Genomic DNA, 26,713 nt, shown 5'->3' with positions numbered 1-26,713 from the left:
CAAATTTCTTCATAAATTTAGGCCAAAATATATTCTGCTACATGTCTTTGCTAAACAAAATCCCAATATTTGTAAATTAATTTGTTTACGTGAAATTTATAGCATTTACAAATGGTGGTATAGATACTGGTATTTTTTTTATATACTAGTAATGGTGGCAATCAGCGACTTATAGAGGGACAGCTGCAGGCATTCTTACACTGGGGGGAACTAACTGCCATTGACATCCCCAGTGACACCAATACAGTGATCAGTGATAATAAAAAGCACTGAGACTGTACCAATGACACTGGGCAGGAAGGAGTTAACATCTGGGTTGATCAAAGGGTTAGCTGTGTGTGTTTTATTATATAGACAAGCAGCTTTGCATTGCTCTGCTGTGTCAGCCAGGAATCGCTGGCTGGGATCTGGAGAATGACATCCCTAGCCACCAATAGCAGCGCGGGTAGAGCTGCGCACACGCGTGCCACCCTACCCAGAAATGCAAATCACATATATATATATATATATACACACACGTGCGTTTGCACAGTCCTGCCGCCCTGTAGCAGTAGTTCTAATATAGGGCAGCAGTGAATACAATGACAAGGAGACTATGTGCAGGACCGTGGATAAGGGGGTACCACCAGTCCTCCTGTACAGGGCCCAGGCTAGCAGGGGGGCCCAGGCAGCTGGGTACATCAGATGTGTGTAAGGAGGGTGATCAGCATGGTGGAGGTGGTGGTGGTGGTGGGGGGGGGGGTAATTACTAGAACTGATCCCCTGTATGGTTCTCTCTGCAGCAGCTGAAGACTGGCTTCTTCTCCTCTCCCTCCCGCTTGCTTTCAGCTGCTGTAGAGAGCCATACAGGGGATCAGTTCCAGTAATTGCCCCCTTGCCAAACCCATCAATCTCCCTGTGCACTGTACATTGTTGCCCAGGCCCCTCTGTGTGTGCGCACCCCCATAGTGCTCCTTGGTTCCCTCCTCTCCTTCCCACTGGTAACTGCAAGCACAGAACAGGATCCTTCAGGATGAACACAACAAGTGATCTGTACCGATTACTCACTGTGTTCATTCATAACTGAAGCATAGTATATTATCTTTTTGGGGGTGGGGAGGACCCTGTCAGATTTGCTGTATGGGGCCCCATGGTTTCTAACAGCAGCTCTGACTTTGCGAATGAGGGCTGAATAAGCCCTATGGAGAGCTAAGGTGCCAGCAATATTCATTTTGTCCACTAGATGTCAGCATTGCCACACAGATATATATAGCATTGTACTGCATTCATTTAGGGCTCCATATCCATAGTAACATGTAAACAAATGGTTGCTATAACAACAGGAATGCACTGAGACTGGGCAGCGAGCAGAAATATCACAGCCAGGATGAGTGTCCGAACCTTCAGCGCATCAGTCCGGATCGGGAACTGGAATGAGGATGTTTCCCTGGATGAGGTGAGCAAAACCCGTCATTCTATTTTATGACCACTTTCAGCGGTTGCAGGGGGGGAAATGGAGAGGATCAGTTCCTGTATATGCTGCCCCCGACACCCCACCTGTCCAAGTGAAAAAAAGAATGTGACAGGGAAGCTGCATGGGGTGCTGTCACTGATACCGAGCATTTTCACGAGTACTCACGAAAATGCTCCTGAAACCTGGAAACCAATACTTTGCGGTGCAATTTGCATCAATACAAATTGTACCGCAAAGATTAGCATGCGATTTTAACAGGAATGCGATTGTTTCCCCACTGCTCCTGTGCGAACCCAGGCTTGTCAAAAGGTACACATTGATCGGAGGTGCTACATCCTCTGAACTGTGGCAAAATGCGTTCTGAAACCCCTCATGTTTATTTCACTGTATCTTTCCTCTTGATTTATATATTGTCTTCTCTATATTATAGGATCTCTTGAAGGATTTTTTAGAAAAAAGAGAAAAAGGGGAATTGCTTTTGCAAAAGTCCAGTCATTTCAAGAAAAATGTTTTGCAAAAGGTAAGTGGTTATGTGTGTATAACAGATTCACCCATACAGGAAGATTCACCTATACATTCACCAGGTCACAAAGAGCAGTTACACCAGTGTCTTTACCCCCCCCCCCGGTCACATCAAGCCCGACTTTGAAATAGTGCGACTTACAGTGAAGTTGCACGATTTCCAAGTCTGGTGAGATGTCGATTTCAGGTGCGATTTGCAAGACATCTGACACAGATGTCTATGCAAATCGCACTAAAAGTAGTACATGTACTTCTTTAGAAGTCGGTGCGGCTCCGACCAAGTCAGAACCGCACCGATTTGACCAATGTAATTGCAGACAACAGGGTGTGACTTGGCATACGATTTGCAAGTCGCATGGAATGCAAATCGCATGCCAAGTCACACCCGATGTGACCAGGGTGTAAGAGGGAAATACACTTCTATATCGTGTCTGGTGGACACAGCGGGTGACAGATTGTGCCACAGCGCTGCCTGTGGGGAGCATGTGAGGCATGTATTGGGGAGGACATCATATAAAACAAATCCATTATTCACCACACATTTGTTGCAAATACTAATAAAAGTATATTCAATTAAGTATATAAATTCTGTACATATGTAGTCTGATGACAATTGGAACACAGCTTGGAATTTCATTCAATTTGCATTTTAGGCTGGTTGCATCACAATCCTTTTTCAGGGATTTTTGGTTAAAGTGGAACTTTAAGCTCCACAATGAAAATGGTCGGACAGGCAGGATTTTTAACGCAGAAGAGCCATGTTTTGTCTTTTCTGAGGGTCCGATGTCTTCTAGTGGGCCCTGTGCTCACTGCTCGGCACCATAGAGCTCGATTGGCATTTGCCATTGAACACCAGAATTGGCAGGTCCTCCACTGGTGCCCTGTGCTTTTCACAGATGAGAGCAGGTTCACCCTGAGCACATGTGACAGACGTGAAAAGGTCTGGAGAAGCCGTGGAGAACATTATGCTGCCTAGAAGTCAGTAGGTGGAGGTGAGGAAGGACTAATTTGTATATTTATGGGAGTCTGGCCAATCCCAGGCAGGAGTCCTGGCAGTGTGGCTTATCAACGCATAAATATGCCAGAGCCTGGCCAGCAGGGAGGGCTGCTGTTAGAAACCACAGGGACCCATACAGCCAACCTGACAGGGACCCCAACAAAAAAAAACACAGTTTACTATGCTTCAGTTATGAATTAATGCAGTGAGTAATTGTTACTGATCACTCATTGTGTTCATTCAAGAAAGGAAGAGGCTGATAAATGGGACATATTTCCTGGACCCTTCCCCCACTCTCCATCATGAAGGATCCTATTATGTGCTTGTAGATGCTGGTGGGAAGGAGAGGGAAGCCGACAGCACTGTAGGGGCATACTGGGGGACTTGGGTAGCAGGGGGAAATGTATAATGCACAGTGAGGGTGATGGGTGCTACGAGGGCAATTACTGGAACTGATCCCCTGTATGGCTCTCTCTGTGGCAGCTAAAAGCCAGAGGGTGGGAGAGGAGAAGAAGCCACCTTCCCTGCCCACATCTGATTCACTCAGCTGCCTGGGCCCCCCCTGCTGGCCTGGGCCCCATACAGAAGGACTAGTGGTACCCCCTTATCCACTGCCCTGCCAGAAGGGGAGTCGGGTGGAAGATAGAGTGCTGAGAGGTGCTGCTGTGTAGCCTGGGAGTGAACTCTGGAGAAGGGGGTCTTGCTTCCAGGTTGGAGGCTGGAAGCTGAGGGAGAAAAATTGAAAGAGGGAGCTTCACTGCTCTGCAGTCCACCAAGGAAGGACAGCCTGCAAAGCTTGGAGAAGAACCAGCCCAGCTACAAAGGCCTGAAGGCAGTTCTATCCATAGCTACAGGACACGAACAGTGTGAGTACCTCTACACCCCCAGGGCCTAGAAGGGAGAAGTCTGCTGGATGCAAGTTCTGGCAAGTCTTCAGGGGACAATTCATAGCTTACCCAATCCCTTGTCCTGGGATCAGATACTGTAGCCAGGTGGACTGAGTATCTCAGGGGACTTAGAGCTCCTAGAAGTCTGGGCTTTGCTAAAAAATTTTTCAAGGGGGCTTAGCAGGGGCGGACTGACAACTCATGGGGCCCCCGGACAATAGGGGATCATGGGGCCCGTGTCCTTGCCCACACTCAAAAAAAGCCTATAAAAAAGTTACCAGGGGCATTTCATGGGGCCCCCTACTGACCCTGGGCCCTCGGGCAGAGCCTGAGTGCTTGAATGGTCAGTCCGCCCCTGGGGCTTAGAGCTCCTGCAAGTTGCCGTATTTTGCTAAAGAGACTGTCAGTGTTCTGACTGGACCACAGTCATTCATCTGCCATTGTTGTAGCATTTTCTAGAGAAGGATGTTGTCCTCAAATTGTTATTCTGCAATCAAATCGGGCATTCCATAACCCCTTTACCCCATCTTAGTTCAATTCCCTAATAAAACGAAAAAAAAAAAAAAAACAAGCCCGTGGGTTGTTTCTTGTTTCTATCAAAGGTCAGGGTCAGTTTGGTTTCGGTAGCATTAAAAAAAACGTTTTTATTAATTTAAGCTCTGTTCAAACTAATGCGATTTCATATGCGACTTGAGTTACCCAGAATCACATGACAATGGAAATCACATTGTTTTCAATAGTGCCCATTCACATCAATGCAACTCAGCACAACGTGTTTTTGGAAAAGGTTTCTGTACTATGTTGATGTGATTCCAGCATGATTTCAGTCCCATAGAATATACTGTATAAGCGACATGAAGCTTCATCCAAGTTGCACTACGTAAATGCACCGAAAGGTGGACCTAAAAGCAATTGCAGTAGTGTGAACCTAGCCTTAGTATAAGTGTGGTTGGGTAGGATAAAAAAAAATGTGTACTATTGTTTTCTGGTGCTTTGTGGGTACAAAAAACAAATATACTAAATGAAAAAAAATAAAAATAATAAAAAAAACAAGTGATATACTAAAAAATATAAAGAATATAATATATTCTGCTCAAATGTCAAGAGTAGCATCATGTATTTTGTTTTTTTGCCAGTGGGTTATGGAAACGGCTAGAAATATATAGCTACTGTATATTTAAAAATACAATTATGGGCCAGTTTTTCTTTGAAAACAGAAAAAAATCTGAAAAATAATAATAAAAAAAAAATCAGTAGATATGCATTAGCATTTATCACCTGGATATACTAAATAGGTGCAATGATATGTACAGGTTTACTAACACATGCCAAGGCTGCCTCCTCACCACTAACACTTGTAATCACAGAAGTCCAGCTTCTGTGTTTACAAGAGATAGTTTGTCTCCCAACGTCTCCCACAGATCAGATCTCCTAAGCAGATCCCACTGAGTGCAGGATGAGGACAAGGCAGATGCTGATGCCTGGGGTGCAGTTCAGTCATGGACAGGAGGGGTCATGTGGTAGGCTGCACCCTCTGTGATCTCTTTTTCCCCTGGTGCCAGGATGCCGATGACACCATTGGATGATCTTCCTGCAAGTGAAAGAGGTGGAGCTGCTTGCAGTGTGTGGGGAGGTCCTATAGCCGACTGGGTGGTTCAACTTAATATGGCAACAAAAGTAAGATATGTGGAAGATGGTGGAGCTTTTACGGCCCGTTCACACCTTAGCAATGCAGTCTGAATGCGTTCCACATGCATTTCTGCATGAACATTTTTGATGCGTTCCAGAGCATTTTTGATGCGTTCCAGTGCATTTCTCCCCCTCTTGTTTTCTATACCTAAATAAGGACATGTACATTCTGGTGCATTTTCCTTGCATTTAGATGCATTCAGGTGCATTTTTGTTGCGTTTTACAGCGTTCCAGTAGAGTTCAGTGCAGAAAAAATGCTGCATATTCTACTTTTTTCTGGAACTGGAATGCACTGGAACTGACTGCACTGGTGTGAACTATGCCATTAAAAACCTAATAAACTACTATCCATGAGCTTTTGATGCAAAAAAAAAAAACAACACACTGGACTACATTTGGTTTGAGCCAGCCCTAAAGGAGTGGGGGAGAAGATGAGAGCACCCCTGAACTCTATATTCTGTGTGTGGCACACCCATGAACTCTGCACTCTGTGTAGCACACCCCTAAATTCTGCATTCCGTGTAGCACACCCCTGAATTCTGCACTCTGTATGTAGCACACCCATGAACTCTGCACTCTATCTAGCACACCCCTGAATTCTGCACTCTGTGTAGCACACCCCTAAATTCTGCACTCTGTATGTAGCACACTCCTGAATTCTGCACTCTGTGTAGCACACCCCTGAATTCTGCACTCTGTATGTAGCACACCCATGAACTCTGCACTCTGTGTAGCACACCCCTGAATTCTGCACTCTGTATGTAGCACACTCCTGAATTCTGCACTCTGTGTAGCACATCCCTGAATTCTTCACTCTGTGTAGCACATCCCTGAATTCTGCACTCTGTATGTAGCACATCCCTGAATTCTGCACTCTGTATGTAGCACACTCGTGAATTCTGCACTCTGTGTAGCACACCCCTGAATTCTGCACTCTGTATGTATCACACGCATGAACTCTGCACTCTGTGTAGCACACCCCTGAATTCTGCACTCTGTATAGCAGACCCCTGAATTCTGCACTCTGTATGTAGCACACCCCTGAATTCTGCACTCTGTGTAGCACACGCCCTGAATTCTGCACTCTGTGTAGCACACCCCTGAATTCTGCACTCTGTGTAGCACACCCCTGAATTCTGCACTCTGTATGTAGCACACGCCCTGAATTCTTCACTCTGTGTAGCACACCCCTGAATTCTGCACTCTGTGTAGCACACCCATGAACTCTGCACTCTGTGTAGCACACCCCTGAATTCTGCACTCTGTGTAGCACACCCCTGAATTCTGCACTCTGTGTAGCACACCCCTGAATTCTGCACTCTGTGTAGCACACCCCTGAATTCTGCACTCTGTGTAGCACACCCCTGAATTCTGCACTCTGTATGTAGCACACCCCTGAATTCTGCACTCTGTGTAGCACACCCCTGAATTCTGCACTCTGTATGTAGCACACCCCTGAATTCTGCACTCTATGTAGCACACCCATGAACTCTGCACTCTGTATGTAGCACACGCATGAACTCTGCACTCTGTGTAGCACATTATTCTCATTGTGTGTATGAGCCATAAGAGTGTTTGTTGACAGGCTGCCCACAGCCTACTGCAATAGATTGGAAAAGGAGCACCTTTTTAAAAAGCAGTGGTATGTAATGACCTGCGGATGTTGGAATACACGGGGGATGAGGGGGGTTGTTTTGTTGGAAAAGCGTGTGAAAGGTGAAGGAGTGGTATCATGACCACCTGTAATTAACTTTGTCTAGAAAAATTATTATCACTTGAATGAGGTACGCTGGAATTTTTGATGGCTAGTGCTGTGAACTGATTTCTTTTTCCTTTCTTTATATTAGGCGGAGCTTTCCATCTCCAAGGACGGCTTTCTCCACTTTGGTGATGCAGTTATGCTGCTGAATCCAGAGAACAGCGAGCAGTCATTAAGTAACCCATCCCCGGTATGTGGGAACTACACCGTCTCAGCTAACCCAGATGATAGTGCTTTACATTTAAAGAGCCACCTAACAGCACCGTGTGGCGTCAGTGGCAGCAGCAATGTCAAGCCATGTGCCAGGAATGCTTTCATTATAACAAGGTACATGATATCATCACATCACAGTTTCACATAAACTCTAAAAAAATGATAGAAACATATGTATTCATTATTTTTAGTTCTCCTACAGACAGGTCCTAAACATGTAACTTCGAGGCGCACATACAGTACACTACAGTGCATACAGTATATGTAACATGCATTGGGTCAAAAACACAGTGTTTAACTGAATAATATGGCACCCATGCAACTTTGGTACAGTGTACCAAATCTGCATGTATAGGATATTATTCAATTAAACGCCGTGTTTTTGACCCAATGAGCATTTTATATATATGCACTATAGTGTAACTGCTGATGAAGTTCAGAAAAGACAACTATACTATACATGAATAGGGCCATAAGGTTACATAGTTAGTCTGGCTGAAAAAAGACAAACGTCCATCCAGTTCAACCATTAAAAAAAAAAAGTTATAATCCTATACCCACAATTGCTCCAGAGGAAGGCAAAAAAAAAAACCCAGCAAAGCATGATCCAATTTACTCCTGCAGGGAATTCCTTCCTGATCCCCGAAGAGGCAATCGGATATTCCCTGGATCAACTTTACCTATAAATGTTACTATCCAGTTATATTCTGTGTATCTAAGAAAGAATCCAGGACTTTTTTAAAGCACTCCACTGAGCTGGCCAGAACCAACTCTTGGGGGAGTCTATTCCACATTTTCACAGCTCTTACTGTGAAGAAACCTTTCCGTGTTTGGAGATTAAATTTATTTTCCTCCAGACGTAAAGAGTGCCCCCTTGTCCTCTGTGATGACCTCAGGGTGAATAACTCTACACCGAGTTCACTATATGAACCACTGATGTATTATACATGTTGATCATATCCCCACTTAATCTTCTCTTCTCAAGAGAGAATAAATTCAGTTCCTCTAATCTAAAGTGTTTTTGTTACCCCAACATTTCATATTCCTGATATGTGTCTGCTGTACCTTGTACTTATGTTAAAAAAGTATCCTGTTCTCGTAGTAATGCTACCCTTGTATGGAATACCTGGTGATCCTGTCACCCCTTTCCTGTCCTATTTTAAACTGATGCTAGGCATAAAAGCTCATCCATCCCAACATGGTCAGTTTTCTAGCTGAGCTGGGTGCACATCCTGCCTGTAATCCAATAGACAGATTTATGCTGACCCCCCCATACAACTAATCACTGGGAAGATCAGTATACTGCTCTTTTCCCCGTATGCAGCTGGGAACAGAGATTGTTTATTAAAAAAGAAAAAGGTGTCTATAATTTTTTTATACACAGTACTCTGCAAACGTTATAGGCAGGTATGAAAAAATTCTGTAAATTAGGAATGCTTTTAGAAATAGAAGTGTTAATATTTAATTTTTATCAATTAACACAATTAATGTAAATAAACAGAAGAGAAATCTAAATATAATCAATATTTGGTGTGACCACCCTTTGCCTTCAAAACAGCATTTATTTTAATAGGTACACTTGCACACAGTTTTTGAAGGAACTCGGCAGGTAGGTTGTTCCAAACATCTTGGAGAACTAACCAAGGATCTTCTTTGGATGTAGGCTGCCTCAAATCTTTCTGTCTCTTCATGTAATCCCAGAGAGACTCCATGAAGGTGAGATTAGGGCTCTATGGGGGCCAAACCATCACTTCCAGGACTCCTTGTTCTTCTTTACATTGAAGGTATTTCTTCATGACATTGGCTGTATGTTTGGGGTTGTTGTCCTGTTGCAGAATAAATTTTGGGACAATCATCTGCCTCCCTGATGGTATGGCATGATGGATAAGTATCTGCCTGTATTTCTCAGCATTGAGGATACCATTGATCCTGACCAAATCTGCAGCTTAATTTGCAGAAATGCAGCCTCAAACTTGCAAGGAACCTCCACCATGCTTCACTGTTGCCTGCAGAGACTCAATATTGTACTGCTCTCCAGATCTTCAGCGATCAAACTGCCTTCTGCTACAGCCAAATATTTCAAATTTTGACTCATCGGTCCAGAGCACCTGCTGTCATTTTTGTGAACCCCAGTTCCAATGTTTCCGTGCATAGCTTCTATGTCGGAGGTATGGCTTTTTTGGCCGCAATTCTTTCACGAAGACCACTTCTGGCCAGACATCTACAAACAGTAGATGGGTGTACCTGGGTCTCACTGATTTCCACCAGTTCTGTGCTGATGGCACTGCTGGAAGTCTTCCGGTGTTGAAGGACAGTAAGCATGATGTATCTTTTCATGGACGACCACTGCATCTTCGGCTCTCATCTTTACCCATTTCTTTGTGCTTCTTCAAAAGAGCTTGATGAATTTAATTGATTCTGGTTTGAAGTGGTCACACCAAATATTGATTGGATTTAGATTTTTCTTCTGTTCACTCACTTTGCATTTGATACATTGATAAAAATAAACAATTAAAATATATATTTTTTAAAGCATTTTTTACTTTACAGCATTTCTTCATACCTGCACTGTACTGTATATACACAAATGTTTTGCTTTGCATTTCTATTTTAAACTGAATGGAGTGTTTTACAGGGTGAGGGCTTACATATACTATTAGTCTAGGTTCACACCTAAGCATTTTTCTGCAGCGTTTTGTGGAAACGCACAGCAGTCCATTTAACATGATTTCCTATGGGACATGTTCACATCTCCATGTTTTCACCAGGTGCGTTGTTTGCAATCTGGGAGTCAGGGACTTTTTTAAAAGCAAAACATTGCGTTTTTGGTTCTATAGACTTCAATGGGGATGCTGCAGAAAAGCATGTAGTGCGTTTTTGCTGTGTTTTTGATGCACTTTTGATGAGTTTGCTGCGTTTTAATCTGTCTAGCAACAAGAAGAACAAAACCCTGCAAAACACATCAAAAATACATTTGCAAAAACGTACCGCAAAAAGCACTGCAGAAACTGATCAAAAGCAAACTGCATAGGTGTGAACCTAGCCTAAGACCTGTTTAAACTGCCACACAGACCCTTTAGATTTACTCTAAAGCTCTTAAACTCTGACTTTTCTAAAGTAACTTTATTTAATGTTTTTCCATGTTATTGGGGAACAGTGTGGATGGCAGTGGACATGGGAAGCCTCTACATTATGGACAGAACTTTGCCTTAAGGACAACAGATGGTTTCATGGGACATGTAAGTGAAGCAAGAACATAATTCATACACTGAGACCATAAAACACTCCTTTTTAATTAGCAGTGCCTAAATAAATTCCACTTTCACAATACACCACACAACTCTTTTAATTTTTATTTTCACAGGATTATGTCACTAAGGCAGATAGAATTGTTCTAGGAGGAGATGACATTGAAAGTGCAGAGCAGTTTGTAATGTTAAACAAAATAGATGGAGTTTCTATCAAAAGTGTTCCTAAAATATTCATTACATGATCCAAAATATAAAGGTAGAATAACTTTAGGATGGAATTAAACCTGGAGTGACAATCTGGTAATTTAGGGATTTTAACAAACCGCTGGTTTACACTTTTACAAGAGTAATAGGGCTCAAACCTACTAGTTAACAAGTTTAAGGCCTCATTTAAATTGGAAAAATGTTCCAAAAGCATCAAGAAACTAGCAGAATCCTGCTACTGGATGTAGAGGTGGATGACAGCTGACAGAGGCTATCCATTGTTGTTATGTAATTGTACAGCCAATGATTACCCATGGTTAGAGAAAGATGACTGTTCCTGGACACTAGCTGCTCTTCTGCCTGTGCCACCAAACTCTGGAGTGGGGAAGAGGTGATGGTATCTGAAGATCCTCCTGAATTCATCAGTTCTGGTAGTGTAAGATTCTTGGTTCCTTCTGTGCTGGTTTAATCCACCAGCCTCGTCACTACTGTATCCTGTAGTGAGATAGGAGTTGACACTCCCAGAAGTGTTGGATTCTGCAGGTTCTTAAGGCACCAGTATCTCTTCACTACTGTAGGGATCAACAGTGTTGGTAACAGAAGAGGGGAATATTTAATGTTTTTGTTTTTCGAGGGTCAAATGAATGTAAAGTTTACTTTTAGTGACAGGGTAATTTTAACCCCTAACCCTCAGTGAAATTCCTTGATCAGCTCTCAGAAAAGGAGGTCCCCAGCTCTAGCTTAGCTGGGACCTCGATGAGCTTCAGCTGCACTACCCAGAAGGGCAGCAGCTCTTCAGACTGGGAACTTCTCCTGGACAAGAGCAAGGCTGCCTCTGGCCCCAGATGATTTATGCACTCCTCCGCCACCTACTAGGAATCCTCCCCAGGGTTTGGGTGAGACAACATAAATATTCATGCAGCCAATTTGCCTTTTCCAACTCACTACATTCTTTAATCCTCCAGAAGGCAGGGGGAAGCAGTCAAACCTGTAACTAGTGAAACCTAGAATAGCCCAAAGCAATCACACTCCACCACTGATTACAGAGACGCCAAAAAAGCTAAATTTACCTAGCCTTTCTACCAACCTGTCTAGGAGGGTGCTACACACATAACAAAACTAAAGTGATTTATCCTTTTATTTATCTATATATTTTCCAGTTATATCTGACAAGTGACCAAAAAACATTTCTAAAAAGCAGTAAGAAATCTCATTTGCAAGAAGTTAGCTTAACAGATCAGCCATCATATGAAACCTGCTGGCAGTTTGTCTATTTGGATCCACAAATGAGAATGGAACATGAAGGATTCCCTGTTCCAGTAAGTATATATTATTAGTATAGTGTTGTTCTTCAAGGATTTAAATGATTTCATGAGATTTATTTTGGTAATTCACATTACACAGAGCAAATATACTGTATATTAATATATTATAATAATATAATAATATGGTTTTACTCAGTGCTGCAAAAGGAACATATCTTGCTCAAGAACGGCATTCTTTAGGTTAAAATAAATGGGGATAGGGAGCGCTAGATCAGCTACCCTGTGGGGGGTAGGGGGTGGACCATGGTTGGTAAGAGTTAAGGTCCATGTGGAAATATTGTCCAATTCCATTTTTGATGGAAGGCTTGTGGATATGTGGGTTGGTGAGAGGAGGCAACCGACTGTGAGAGCTTGTAGATACTCCTATATGCAGGCAGAGAAGAGAGACAGCGGCACCACTCTAAGTGTAGAAGGTTTAAAAACAGGCAAATGTAATGGTAAAATGCACTCACAGGTAGCAAGTAGGCATGTCATAAGAATAGAGGTCCGGTGGATCATGAAGTCCTGGGTTGCGTTCTGGGTGTATCCCCACCACTCCAGTGGTGTCCAGGGTTCAGGGAGTAGCAAAGAGGCGCAGGGAGGCTCACTGAGATGGCGTCACAGCTCGGACCGGGTTTCCAAGATGGCATGCGTTTGGAGCATGCACGCTCCTTTGTCAGGCTGATCCGGTGGCCCTCTTAGTGGAGGTTAATAAGGGCAATGCGAGTGGGCAGGGCAATTATGCCAATTGAGCCACACTGCAAATGGGAGAGCCGTTGGTAACACTAAGGGTGCCAGATACAGAGCAATACAGGGCTAAATGAAGGGGGGTGGACTCATGCGCTTCCAAAGATTCTGAAACGAAGAAGCTGCTGACACCTAACTAGACTAGAACGGATGAAACATAAGTAGATAAGGTGGTATAGCGCTAATACCATGTGATAATTGACATAAAAAATTAATAAAGGACTCAACATTAAATGGGTGAATACATAAATTATATGAATTGATATAGGTGTACAGTTGTGCACCTAATGTGTATCCCAAAAACATGCCATCAAGAATGTGACTAAATATAAGTGATAGGTGATTTAAGTGAAACAAATATTAACCAAATATAAATACATGTGATTATAAATGAACAATATTCATAAATCATATAGCACAAAGTCCCAAACGTATAACTGTTATGAATCAATCTTCGACCATGAAAGTAAATACGTGCTCAAGTGCATCAAACCATCTGTCACCATCTAGTGTGCATGCTTACCTCCAATCTTTGACCCTCAAGGAGTCATAAGGCATAACAAATCACCAGTTAGTCCCAGGTGGGATCAATCTCACTCTCTGGATGGACACAGGATTAGCTTCACACAGCCCTCGGTTAATCAACCATTACAATGGTAAGGCACCTTTACAAAACTCCTCCACTCTCCCAATGGCTCATAAACAGGGAATCAGAGAAAAAGCCACCATAGTGTAATAGAGTAAAGTTTATTATACCATACACAAATGCCAAAGACCTTCTCACACATTACAATTGGGTCATAGACCCACCAGGCATGCACTGTATAACCCACAGTCAGGGTGCTTGCATAGGGAGTTCAAATATGGCTGCCATCCGTGCGTAATTGCATCACCACGCTATAGTCTGACATTTTGTGTCATGATAACACGTGACTTCTCCAGGGATACAGAGCTGGTGACCACTGACTCCTTAATCCTTAATCTGTGCCTCTCTGCTACTCCTCGAGCCACTGGACCTGCGGGGATACAATCAGAGCACGGCCCAGGACTTCATGCTCCACTGGACCTCCATTCTTATGACATGTCTACTTGCTACCTACCATTGTGAGTGCATTTTACCATTAAATTTGCCGGTTATGAAACCTTCTACACTTAGAGTGGCGCCGCTGTCTATCTTCTCTACATTCTTTAGGTTAAAGCCTATAACTCTAGGTAGCCCTATCTGGTTATGACAAGTGCCACATCCCATTAATGAATGAATAAAATGGTAGCAAAGATCGGGATTTTTAAAGCACCAAAAAATATATTGTCAGACAAAAATAAAAGTACAAAATGTACTGGATGGTTGCATACCTGAGCAGGCCCCCATGTCCTATTTATCTTGGTGAGAAAACTCCTCTTTTTGTATATCTGCATTTTGGTAGTCACCACCCAGTCTTCTCCCCTTTTCTTTATGTGGCTGAACACATTCTCAAATATCTGTTTATCTACCCTGAGTAGACTTCTAAACCTAGCAGTGTCTCTGGATTCCTGGGATACTCCATGGAGACCTTTGTGTTCTGGGCCTCTTTAGGGGGGTTCTCCCCTTCTGGGAAATTTGATGATTTTGCCCTTCTTGGTCCTATTTAACCACTGTGATACATTTCCCTGATGAAGATTTGTGTGAAGAATTGAAACGCGTAGGGGTTTCTACATGCATTGTTTATGTGTTACACTGTGGCTTTAATTTTTGTCCAAGGATCCTTTTTGTTGCCATGTTTTTATATGCATGGTGTTCTAAAATGAACAATAATATATTTAGTACTTTTATGTTGTCTGAAAATATATTTTTGGTGACTTAAAAATCCCAATCTTTGCTACCCTTCTATTGGTTAAAGCCTAAGTGCAGCAAAAAAAAAAACATCAAAAGGGACATAACTTACACTAAGTAGGATGTGTCCCCCCTTGTGCTGATGCCTCTTTTTTCGGTGATATTCTCCTTCGTGCATGCCCCCCCACCTCACTGCCGCAATTTTTCGCAAACTATGCCCGCACTCTCAGCCCAGTGCCTTCTTTCATAGAAACCGTACTACAGCTTCTATGAATGAAATGCAATCTATGAATGGAGAGGGGAGACCTTTCAATCGTACAGTCATTCTCCATTCATACTGTAGTTCATGTTTAATTCATAGGAGCTGTAGTACAGCTTCTGTGAATGGTGAGGCTGGGTGGAAAGGGCGAGCATAGTTGGGCTCACTTGATGAGGGACCATGATAGCCCCTTAGTTCTATGAACACCAGAATATTAGGGTGGCGAGGGTGGGGGTGGGCATGAACAGAGGAGGACTTCACCTAAAAGAAGAGACATCAGCACAAGGGACACATCCTACTGACTGTAATGTATGTACCTTGTGCTGATTTTTCAGGGTTTTTTTTAATTTTGGCTGTGCTTAGGCTTTAAATGATAAGTTTACCCTTGCTATAGTGTCTATTATGATGTAACAATTTACTACCAATGGGACATCATAATAATTTACCTTTCTGTAAGCTATTGTGATTTGTTAGTGGTTTTGGATAATATTTTTATAGCTTGTTTTAGTTGTAGTGGAACTTCATTTGTGTCAATTCAGTCTTATACTGTAGAAATGATTGTTGGAAGCCTATTGGAAGTTAAGATAAGTAAAACATTTTTATTTCAAAATCTTTATGTGTTAGCCCTGATGCTAATATGTATTAGCTATGACATGTGAAAGCGATACTTCCTTAAACTAAATTCAGCTATGAATTAGGCCCCATTCACACCTAAGCACAGCAGAATCGGGTCAGAAAAGAGCTTCTGAAAACAGGCTAAAAACAGGCTACAACGCACAATACATTTGCAGAGCCATTATAACTTAACGGCACCTCAAAGTGGAAAAAAACGTGATGCTTCAGTGTCTATCAGGTGTGAATGGGGCATAAAAGTAAAGCTAGCCATACATGTATAGATTACTCTTTCTCAGCCCACATTACATTGTATTCTGATAGCTGATACCTGTGGCTATCAGAATTCCCAATTGGATCCAGTCACTGTTCAGCTGACAATTTTCCACCGGCACCTTTGAGAAAGGACAATTGAAAAATCTACCCTTGTCAAGCCACGTGGTGCCCACAGGGCAACCCGTGGTTTGAAGTTCAGCCAATTCAGCAAGAATCATCCAAAATTTGAGCCATCTATGGCAGTCTTAATTTTTTCTCTTGCCAATGTTTACTGCAACTTGCACCATATATAAACAATTCATATTTCAAACAGCTCATTTGTGCATTGATGATAAAAAAATCTAGTTCAGTCTGTGCCCCAAGACCTCCTTGTTCCACTGTTGGATGCCTCATCTTGTTTCTTCCATAGCTTAGAGAATGTAAAGCCGGGCTGTCAATCAGACAGCATGTCAAAGTCACCCTGGTTTCTTGTGACAAATATGTGTCACTGCCCTCTGCATGCATCAGTGGTCAGAGGAAGTAGTTAAAAATGGAGATAAGGACTTAGGCTAGCCATAGATTATGCAATTTTCTAAACAATTTTCTTTCCTTCAACCATGGGTTAAAGGAAAGACAATTGCTTGATTCCCCCATAAATATAATCAGTATCAATGGGGTAATCTCTCCAGCCTTCCCCACCGACCGAATACAATGAGCATTGCTGGTGGCTATAGCTGATGGCACTGATCGCACAAAAAACCCCAGACATGTTGGTTGTACTGAAAATGATCGATAGACTGAATTTAGTACAACCAGCCTGCCCATAGAAGTTTTTTTCGGGTTCCTGCTGAAGTGGCTGAATTTCAATCTATCTATGGCCGGCTTAAGATGTTGAATTGAAGGAAGGCATTTAGGACAGTTCATGGAGCAGAAGATGAAGGTTCATGTTTGGAGAATGGTACAATTAAAGCACTGCTCCACCCAAAAAGGGGATGCTCCACTTTGCCTGCCTCTTCCCCCCCTCCACTGCCAAATTTGAAACTTTCCTGGAGGGAGGGGGGATAGGATACCTAGTTTTGACAGTTTGGCTCCCCTTCTTCCCCTCCAGTCTTCTGGGACACTTCACAGGTCCCAGAAGATTGCGGGATTAAACTCAAGGCACAGTTTGACTTGCGCATGCACAGTAGGAAGCCAGCTGTGATGCCGCATAGCTTCACTTCCAGTTTCCCTTCGATGCAATTCCGGCATCAGGAACCCGGATACTAGTGAAGAACTAGCCCGGGTGATGATGGCGCTGGACCCCTGGACAGGTAAGCGTCCTTATATTCAAAGTCAGCAGCTACAGTATTTGTAACTGATGATTTTTAATTTTTTGGGGGGAGCCTGGACCTCCTCTTTGACTTTAATATTTTAGTATAAACCATGTAAAAATATATTTTATTAATTAGTGAATGTGCATAAAACATAACAATGAAGCATCTATACACAAATGAAAATCTCTTAAGAATTTAGAAATTAAAGTAATTAAAAATGTATTAAAAATTGCAGATTTCCTTCCTTATTGGCAGATGTCTCTGTATTTATTCTGAGCTGGCTCTTGACCTGCTGCATTCTCAGTGAACATAGATGTCTAGGGTAATCGGGTGATCACTGCGAGAAAATCGCCCATGTGTGCCATCAGCCTAAATCTGTTGTTTGTAAATATGATAGATAAACCTTATACTTATATTAATTCTGTTTTATTGCTTTTAAATCCAATACTACAAAAAAAAGTAACAACAACTTGTATATACAGGCAAATGCAAAACTCCTCATTGTCCACAGCAAAACAAACAGATGTCTCGCTGTTCTCAGGAAATACATCCTATGGTAAGTACAGTCATTTCTCTTTATGTCCTGATGTCTCAGATGTATGCCTGCAGATTAAATGTGAATCTTTGATTACAAATGCTGACGTAGGCCGGGCACAGATGAATCGAAATTCAGCTGGGTCAGCAGGAATTGGCCAAATATCGATCCATCTATAAGCAGGCTGGCTGTGCTGAAGTCGATCTATCGATCAACTTCAGTACAACCGGCCTATCGGGTTTTTGTCATTCTTTCACTGCCGGCAAATATAGCCACCAGCAGTGATCATTGTATTCTGGTGGCGAATATAACCACCAGCAGTGATCATTGTATTCTGACAGCAAATATAACCACCAGCAGTGATCATTGCATTCTGACAGCGAATATAACCACCAGCAGTGATCATTGTATTCTGACGGCGAATATAACCACCAGCAGTGATCATTGTATTCTGATGGCAAATATAGCCACCAGCAGTGATCATTGTATTCTGATGGTGAATATAGCCACCGGCAGTGATCATTCTATTCTGACGGCGAATATAGCCACCAGCAGTGATCATTGTTTTCTGACGGCGAATATAGCCACCAGCAGTGATCATTGTATTCTGATGGTGAATTTAGCCACCGGCAGTGATCATTGTATTCTGATGGCGAATATAGCCACCAGCAGTGATCACTGTATTGTGACGGTGAGGAAACTTTCCACTGTCAGAATACAATAGAGCCCTGGGAGGGATTCCCCAAACAACACTGACTGTGTTGATGGGGGAAATTAAGCAATTTTCTTTCCTTTAACCTGTGGTTGAAGGAAAGAAAATTGCCTAATGTATGGTCTGCCTTATTTCTGTAGTGCATTTTATCCCTTTTTAATGCATACAATTCTCTTTCTGGTTTTCAATGGCAAGAGAAAACTAAATACTATTTATTTACTTGACCTCACTTACGTTGCTCACATACATATAGTAGTCAGTCATATGAACAGCTAAAATACTGGCAATGTATTAATTTTATACAGTTTAATGATAAAATAATGTATATTAAAGCGGGATTATTGAACAGATTCCTCCATCTACACAAATAAGGTAGATGAATGATTCTCCCTCACCAGGACATTGTATTCTGACGGCGGGACTCTCCACTGTCAGAATACACTGATCATTGACTGCAAACATTTTCCGACATTCCCATTCTAACGATTGATTTCTGTCAAAAAGGGGGGCCAAACATAGATTGAAATTCATCCACTTTCTTCTAATCTGGACAAACTTCAATGCATCTATTGCCAGTTTAAGCCCTGGTTCACACTGCTGCGATTTATCGTGTGACCTGCAACCCATAAAGTTGCATGACAAGTCAAAACACATGCATTTCAATGGGTCCCATCTTAATCATTCCGATTCAAATCGCAGCAACTAAAAAAAGGTTCCTGCACTACTTTTGTGACTTTAGTGTGACTTGAGTGCTATAGACTGCAATGTTAAATCATAAAAGTCACTAGCAAGGCACATGACTGTGAAGTCGCAGCACAGTTAACCGAGCCTAAGGCTAAGATATGATGATATAAAATGATTATTACTTTTTTCATTGGAGAAACCTTGTTGTTCTTAAACATATTTAGTACAAACTGAAGTATTAGTTACTCATTCATTCACTAACAGGTCTATTTATAAACAAAATGTACATAGCTATTCGTCTGGTATGTACAGTTGTTAGGTGCGAATAGGGGAAAAATAGATGTTCTTAAGCTATTTTCTCTGCAGGTCGATGTTTCTCATAGTTACATAGTTAGTGTTGCTGAAAAAAGACAAAAGTCCATCTAGTTCAACCATAAAAAAAAGAAAAAAAGTTACAATCCTACACCCACAGTTGATCCAGAGGAAGGAAAAAAACCCAATAAAGCAAGATCCAATTTGCTCCTACAACAGGGTAAAAATATTCCTTCCTGATCCCCCGAGAGGCAATCGGATATTCCCTGGATAAACTTTACCTATAAATAATTAATTCATGAAAAATGAGTGCCACATGGACCTACCACATTATCTAGACAGCACTGATGACCATAGGAAATAAACTTTTAATTTCCTATGATCTCCTGCACCATCTAGTAGCCAAATTGTAGTATTTTCCTAAACAACTCATTTTTCATGAATGAGAAACATTCAGCCTGTAGGGGAAATAGCCTTAGAACATTTGACTTTGCCCCGTACACACAGAACAAATGTACGTGACAGTTTTGATGAAGATGAATAGCTATGCAATTTTTTCATTTTTTTTTAAATAGACTTGTAACAGCAATATATTTGAATTATTTCTTTCAGCTAATAGTGTTGTCAACATTGGCCCATAAACAAACTCGGTGTCTAGATGAACTGCTCTTTTCCTCAACATCAAATATTTTTCAAAGTTTCTGTACTTTAATTTAAGAGAAAAAAAAAACTCCCCTCCTACATCCACCCTTACATTACTATTGATGCTCCTAAAATAGTAATTCAGGCACTAGCCATTTTCAGTCTGGGCTATTATAAATAATCACTGGCTAGCATGTTGCCCATCAACTTTGGAACCAATTCATTCATGTAAAATGATTTATCTTCCCAGTCACTTTAACAGTACAGTACCTGTACTCTTAGTTGATCTTTGTGAATGCTCCATTCTGCTTCAGTATGTAAATACAAACTTTGCATCATAATATACAAGGTCTTCATATTTTATATTAATGAACTGTTCCTGTCGATCACTTGATTCATTCTTGTGATTCTTAAAACAAAATTTTTAAATAAAAATTTAAAAATAACAAACATGTTATACTTACCTGCTCTGTGCAATGGTTTTACGCAGAGCAGCCCCCATCCTCCCCTTCTGGGGCCCCCATGTTAGCGATGCTAGCTCCTCCCCCCTGCCGAGTGCCCCCATAGAAAGCCGCTTGCTATTGGAGCACTCATGCATGCTCACTTCCTAGTCGGCTCTGTGTGTCAATGGCTTGACCCCGCCCTCTGCTCTACCCTGTCTGGCTGTTGATGACAACAGCAGAAGCCAATGGCTCGTGCTGCTGCCTCCTTGTCCAGTGAGGAGAGAGCGAGCCACTAATTTTTGTGCATATCGCTGGATCGAGATCAGGCACAGGTAAATATTTAGGGGGGCTAGGGGGTAGCTGCATGCAGAAGGTTTTTTACCTTACTGCATAGAATGCCTTTAGAACCACTGTAACTCCAAAACACTTTGCCTTGTTCTGTCAGACTGTTCATTAATATTGAATGCTTTTGGAAAAAAAGTCTCTTTAGGGCCTATGTCGACAGCTTGTGTTCACTTTAAATGGGTTCTGCATTCAGGGCTATACAAAACCTGCTTGAAGCAGGTCAAATGTAGGTCAGAAGGAGGTAAACTGCAGGTCAAATGCACCAGTCAATACATTCTGAAAGATCTCAGGCACTTCCATCTGCTCCCGGTCTTTCTTTTGAGTTCAAACCTATCGGCCGCTTGATTGGCTGGTTTGGGAGGACGTCATTCCCACATATGCACATGGGAGTCATATCATCTCTGCAAAGAGCCATCCTGTGGATGTAGGCTGTGCTACTTGTCTGGCTCAGTGTACACAAAGGCTGACAGGCAAGAAACGGCAGTTACATAAAACAAAATAAAAATCAACAGGGTCAGTTCTGTCATAAAAATCCTTCCTGTTGGCCATTTTTAAAATTTTAACTTTAATTCCACTTTAAACTGATATCAAACTGATACCATTGACACAAGCCTGACAACACGGGTCCTTCGACCTGGATCAAATCTATGCGAGTTTGCGACCCGCGTTTGCACGGGAACGGTAGCCCATTCATCTGAATGGGCTGCTGTGCTTGTGTTTCCCGCAGGAAAAAGGTCTTTGCATCATTCTCAAAACGCAGCGGCTGGGAAATCATATGGTGCTTTTGCATTGTGATTTCCCTGCAGTTCCCACACCAAAAATGCTTCGTTTCTAGATGCGTGGGGGTGCCATTCAGAACAGCAGTGGTGCAGGAATGGCTGCAATTTCTACACCCGCAACAACCCGCACAGATGAGAACTAGGCCTTCGAGTGGTTCATGGTAATTTGTAGTATTTACTTAATGCCGTCTAGTTACAATCCGAGTGAATCTTGTGGAGATCCATTAAATAAGTAAAGAATAGGATTCTGGGACATTTTTTTCTCCTCACTTTCCATGTTGTGAGCTAATAAGATCATTTAGGGCCTGTGTCAATGTTTGTTTGTGAATTGTGAATGATCTCAGAAGCATCTCAAACTGATGCCATGAAAACAAGACCAAAGCCCACTGACACAGGCCCAAAGGCTGCTAGTGCAAGTTTTATTGAGATTTGGACATTTTAGTTCAGGAAGCTCCAGATTAAAGATGTGGTGTGTTTTGTTTCCAATATCTGAACATCAGAAGGAGCCTTTTGAAGAAGACCTAACCTGGTGTGATATGACAAAAACCCTTTTGGAATAAATTTAAACCTTTTTTGAATAAAGTGGTGAGTGGTGGTGATGGGGTGAATTTAAAAGTAAGATAAAAGAAACCTGTCATGGGAGAAAAACAGAGGCTACCATTTCTGACCTCTGATTATGTAAACTCACCTTGAAAATATTGACTAAAAATTGGGTTTCAGGCTCAACCGTCATGTTCTCTTAGAACTTCCAACGCATAATTAAACAGTTTGGCAATTCCTGACAGATGTTAACACAATATTTTTATTATTCATTTAAAATCACATATGACAAATACTAAACATGGATCCACCAGTAAAAGTTGATCATCTTGCCATGATGGTAGAACAAGTATGCAGATAAACACTGACAACGTTTTTCTGACACTCCAGATCTGCATTTGTTTTCTAGGATAAATTTTGAAGCTAGTGGTGATTGTAACAAGTGGAAATATAACATCTCAGAAGGGGAATAACAATAGAGTTCACCGTATGTCTTTTATGATATGTTCTCTTTAAAAGCCTGTGCTTGCATAAAGGACCCTGTGATCTGTTCACCTTGGCTAGGACAGTGTTTCTCAACCTTTTTTCAGTCAAGGCACCCTTTAAAATTATGCACAGTCCCAAGGCACTCCATTCTAAAATGGTGGCCTCTAGACTGTCCATAATTTTAAAAGGACACCCTATTCTAAAATGTAAAAAAATATTCAAATACGCAGCAACATCCACATGCGTAGGACACCCAACATTTGAGGTGATATATCACTGGTATTAACACTAGTATTCCAGTTTTTCTCTTCTCCCTCAGTTTTTCTCCATCACTGAGCTAATGTGACCCCCGCACTGATGGAGAGGGGCGGGGGAGGGTCACACTAGGATGCTGTGCAGGCAACTGACATCCTCCTTCTCAACTGATGGTGTCATTGGTTGTCAGGTCGCTGATGGCTAGAAGGTCGTAATGGTGCACAATGAAAACCTGTGACTTTGTGTGACTAAAAGACAGGCTTGTTCCACCCACTGGCTTGCATACAGTTGCAAGAAAAAGTATGTGAACCCCTTGGGATTACGTGGAGTTTTGCATGAATTGGGCATAAAATGTGCTCTGAACGTCATCTAAGTCACAACATTAGAAGAACACAGTCTGCTGAACATAATACTACACAAACATTAGACGTTGCCATGGTTTAATTGCACATAACATCTAAACATTCACAGTGCAGGGAGGAAAAAGTATGTGAACCTTTGGACTTAATAACTGGTTGACCCTACTTTGGCAGCAATAACCTCAACCAAACGTTTCCTGTAGTTGCAGATCAGACCTGCACAACGATCTGGAGTAATTTTGGACCACTCCTCTTCACAAAACTGTTTTAGTGTAGCAATATTCTTGGGATGTCTGGTGTGAATCGCTCTCTTAAGGTCATGCCACAGCATTTCAATCAGGTTGAGGTCAGGACTCTGACTGGGCCACTCCAGAAAGCGTATTCTCTGCTGTTGCAGCCATTGTTTTGTTGAATTACTTGTATGCTTTGGGTCATTGTCCTGTTGCATCACCCATCCTCTGTGGAGCTTCAGTTGGCGGACAGATGGTCTTACGTTTTCCTGCAAAATGTCTTGATAAACTCTGGAATTCATTTTCCCATCAATGACAACAATCCGTCCAGGCCCTGAGGCAGCAAAGCAGCGCCAAACCATGATGCTCCCTCCGCCATGTTTTACAGTGGGGATGAGGTTTTGATGTTGGTGTGCTGTGCCTTTTTTTCTCCACACATAGTGTTGTGTGTTCTTCCCAAACAACTCAATCTTGGTTTCATCTGTCCACAGTATATTTTGCCAGTAGTGCTGTGGAACATCCAGGTGCTCTTTTGCAAACTTCAAACGTGCTGCAATATTCTTTTTGGACAGCAATGGCTTCCTCTGTGGTGTCCTCCCATGTACTCCATTCTTGTTTAATGTTTTCCTTATTGTAGATGTGTCAATAAAAATGTTAGCATGTGCCATAGATTTCTGTAGGTCTTTAGCTGACACTCTGGGATTCTTCTTTACCTCATGCAGCATTCTGCGCTGTGCTCTTGCAGTCATTTTTACAGGACGACCACGCCTAGGGAGAGTAGCAACAGTGCTAAACTTTCTCCATTTGTAGACAGTCTGTCTTACTGTGGACACATGAACATCAAGGCTTTTGGAGATACTTTTGTAACCCTTTCCAGCTTCATGCAAGTCAACAATTCTTGATCGTAGGTCTTCAGAGAGCTCTTTTCTGCAAGGCATGGTTCACATCAGACAGTACTTCTTGATACCAGTAAACCCAAAACAGGTGTGTGTTTTTTAAGGGCAGGACAGCTGTCAGAAACACATCCAATATCATCACACTGATTGGAGTCAAGGTTGGCTCACTCCTGGCTCCAATTAGCTCTGGGAGAAGGCATTAAGCTAGGGCCTCACATACTTTTTCCTCCCTGCACTGTGAATGTTTACATGTTATGTGCAATTAAACCATGGCAACATCTAATGTTTGTGTAGTATTATTTTCAGCAGACTGTGTTCTTCTATTGTTGTGACTTAGATGACGTTCAGAGCACATTTTATGCCCAATTCATGCAAAACTCCACGTAATCCCAAGGGGTTCACATACTTTTTCTTGCAACTGTACATGTTTTGGGCAATCTCTGCACATTTTGCCAAGGCACCCCTGAAGAATCCTCAAGGCACCCCGGGGTGCCTGGGCACCTTGGTTGAGAAAGGCTGGGCTAGGGTAACAACTAATGTGCCCCAATGGCCAGGTAACTTAATTGTCACATTACTTTTGGGGTACCACTGGTTCAAAAGAGATTCCTGTCTATGGACTAAACTCTTTTTGGGGGGATGGGGAAGTTTCAGGGACCTCTCTTGAAGTGAACACAATTAGCCACAAATTAGCCCAGTCTGCCACAGATCTCAACCCATATGGATAACATAGGGCGCGTACTTTATGAAGGTTTCAGCAATCTGAGATATATTTCAGTCATTCAGTACAACCATTGTGATGTTATTTGAATGGTTAAGATAACTTGCTAATGGTCACAATTAGAAAATGGATCGAGTTTATTCTTTATCTTCTCAATATTTCAGGACTTTATTTGGCAAGGAATGTGAAGTCACTGCCCACACATACTTAAATGGTCACAAGGCTGAAGAAAATGAAAATCATTGGATCATAGTTACGGGGAACCCAAGCGATGACATAAATACCATGTTTGATAGACCTAAGCCACCCAGTGAAGAAATGAATAAAAACAAATGTGTTCATTAAATCCTTGCAGAAATTGTACACTTATCTGTCATAATAAGCTCCAAGAAATAAAGTTAAACATTTTTTTTAAACAACTGGTCACTTCATCATTTGCTTCGAAGTTCTGCTTGACATCTTGACATGTACTGGCACAGACATCCAGACTGACAAATCTGACCATAGCAAATGGTGTTTATAGAAACTCCAGCATGACCGTTGTTTTAACATATATGTGCACGCATATTCTCTTCTAATTGCTTTTTATATATATATACTGTATTTCCTTAAGTAATGGTTTAATATTGTATAGTTTAATACTTTTTTCAAAAAGTTAAATATGAATTATTAAATAGACTGATGTTGAACAGATTAGGTTATACGCGTGTATGTCAGATCAAGAAAATTCTGTTCCAGCTATATACAGTATATGTATTTTTTCTGTGTTGTCTTGAAATGCATTGGGTTTCTATTGTTTTGTAGTACGCTGACATCATGCATAGTAGTGGGCCACTACAATGTGTTTACTTTTTGATTGGTATCTCCCTCTGTCTTCTCTTAGAGCGAGTTAGTTCTATGTAAGCTTGACCCTCCTTGTATCTTCCATGTTCCCTCGGTCAGTATTAGTTCTTTGCAGAGACAGGGTTTAGGAGAGTCCAGGGGCGGACTGACCATTTGGAAACTCGGGCACTGCCCGGGGGCCCGGGGTCAATAGGGGGCCCCATGAGATGCCCCTGGTACCTTTTTCATAGGCTTTTTTGAGTTTGGGCAAGGACACAGGGGCCCCATGATCCCCTATTGCCCGGGGGCCCCATGAGTTGTCAGTCCACCCCTGGGAGAATCATTGTTGTCTTACACTTTAATGGTCTGTAAAAAACATCCTCTTTACTGTAATAATGTGAAGTAAACAATTGTGTTGAATTCAACTTCTGTGTCTCATTGAAGAAATAATTTGTTTGTGGATGGTGGCAAGTCAGCAGGTGGTCATTCTATCTGGATTGACTGGGTCTAAGGAGGTATCTCAATGCACAAAGGGACATTTAAAACAGAAGCAAGGCAGCCATGTGTTTGAATTTTGTAGTGTATGGGGGAAGTTGGTTTTCAAACTACAACACAGATGTGGCTAGAATTCATGCTGTCCATATTTGAATAAAGATACACTAATGAAACACCCTGCTAT

The 26,713-nt window shown here is 42.0% G+C and overlaps 1 protein-coding gene across 2 annotated transcripts; it reads left to right on the top strand.

The window, feature by feature from the left end:
• The first annotated feature begins 1,274 nt into the window (after positions 1 to 1,274).
• On the top strand, positions 1,275 to 26,459 carry CFAP161 (cilia and flagella associated protein 161). 2 transcript variants are annotated; one of them, XM_089687620.1, is made up of 7 exons: positions 1,286 to 1,435; positions 1,884 to 1,973; positions 7,397 to 7,635; positions 10,679 to 10,760; positions 12,137 to 12,295; positions 17,759 to 17,832; positions 25,377 to 26,459. In XM_089687620.1, exons 1-7 carry the CDS (start codon positions 1,367 to 1,369, stop codon positions 25,555 to 25,557), a joined length of 894 nt encoding a protein of 297 aa, XP_089543746.1. In that variant the 5' UTR covers positions 1,286 to 1,366; the 3' UTR covers positions 25,558 to 26,459. The 2 variants fall into 2 exon arrangements, with proteins under 2 accessions (XP_089543747.1, XP_089543746.1); XM_089687621.1 differs by lacking the exon at positions 12,137 to 12,295 and having other exon boundaries at positions 1,275 to 1,435.
• Positions 26,460 to 26,713: the final 254 nt, after the last annotated feature.

This window comes from Staurois parvus, unplaced genomic scaffold (assembly GCF_062004578.1).
Source record: "Staurois parvus isolate SC_StPar_1 unplaced genomic scaffold, SC_StPar_1.0 ptg000432l, whole genome shotgun sequence".
Classification (NCBI taxonomy): Eukaryota; Metazoa; Chordata; class Amphibia; order Anura; family Ranidae; genus Staurois; species Staurois parvus.
This window is presented reverse-complemented; position numbering and strand designations above follow the sequence as displayed.

Bases quoted from the DNA above. Each gene is read 5' to 3' on its own strand.
- CFAP161 (XM_089687620.1), top strand. From the start codon at position 1,367: ATGAGTGTCCGAACCTTCAGCGCATCAGTCCGGATCGGGAACTGGAAT. The intron at 1,436-1,883 runs GTGAGCAAAACC...TCTATATTATAG, and splicing joins AGGATGTTTCCCTGGATGAG to GATCTCTTGAAGGATTTTTT. The intron at 7,636-10,678 runs GTACATGATATC...ATTGGGGAACAG, and splicing joins AATGCTTTCATTATAACAAG to TGTGGATGGCAGTGGACATG.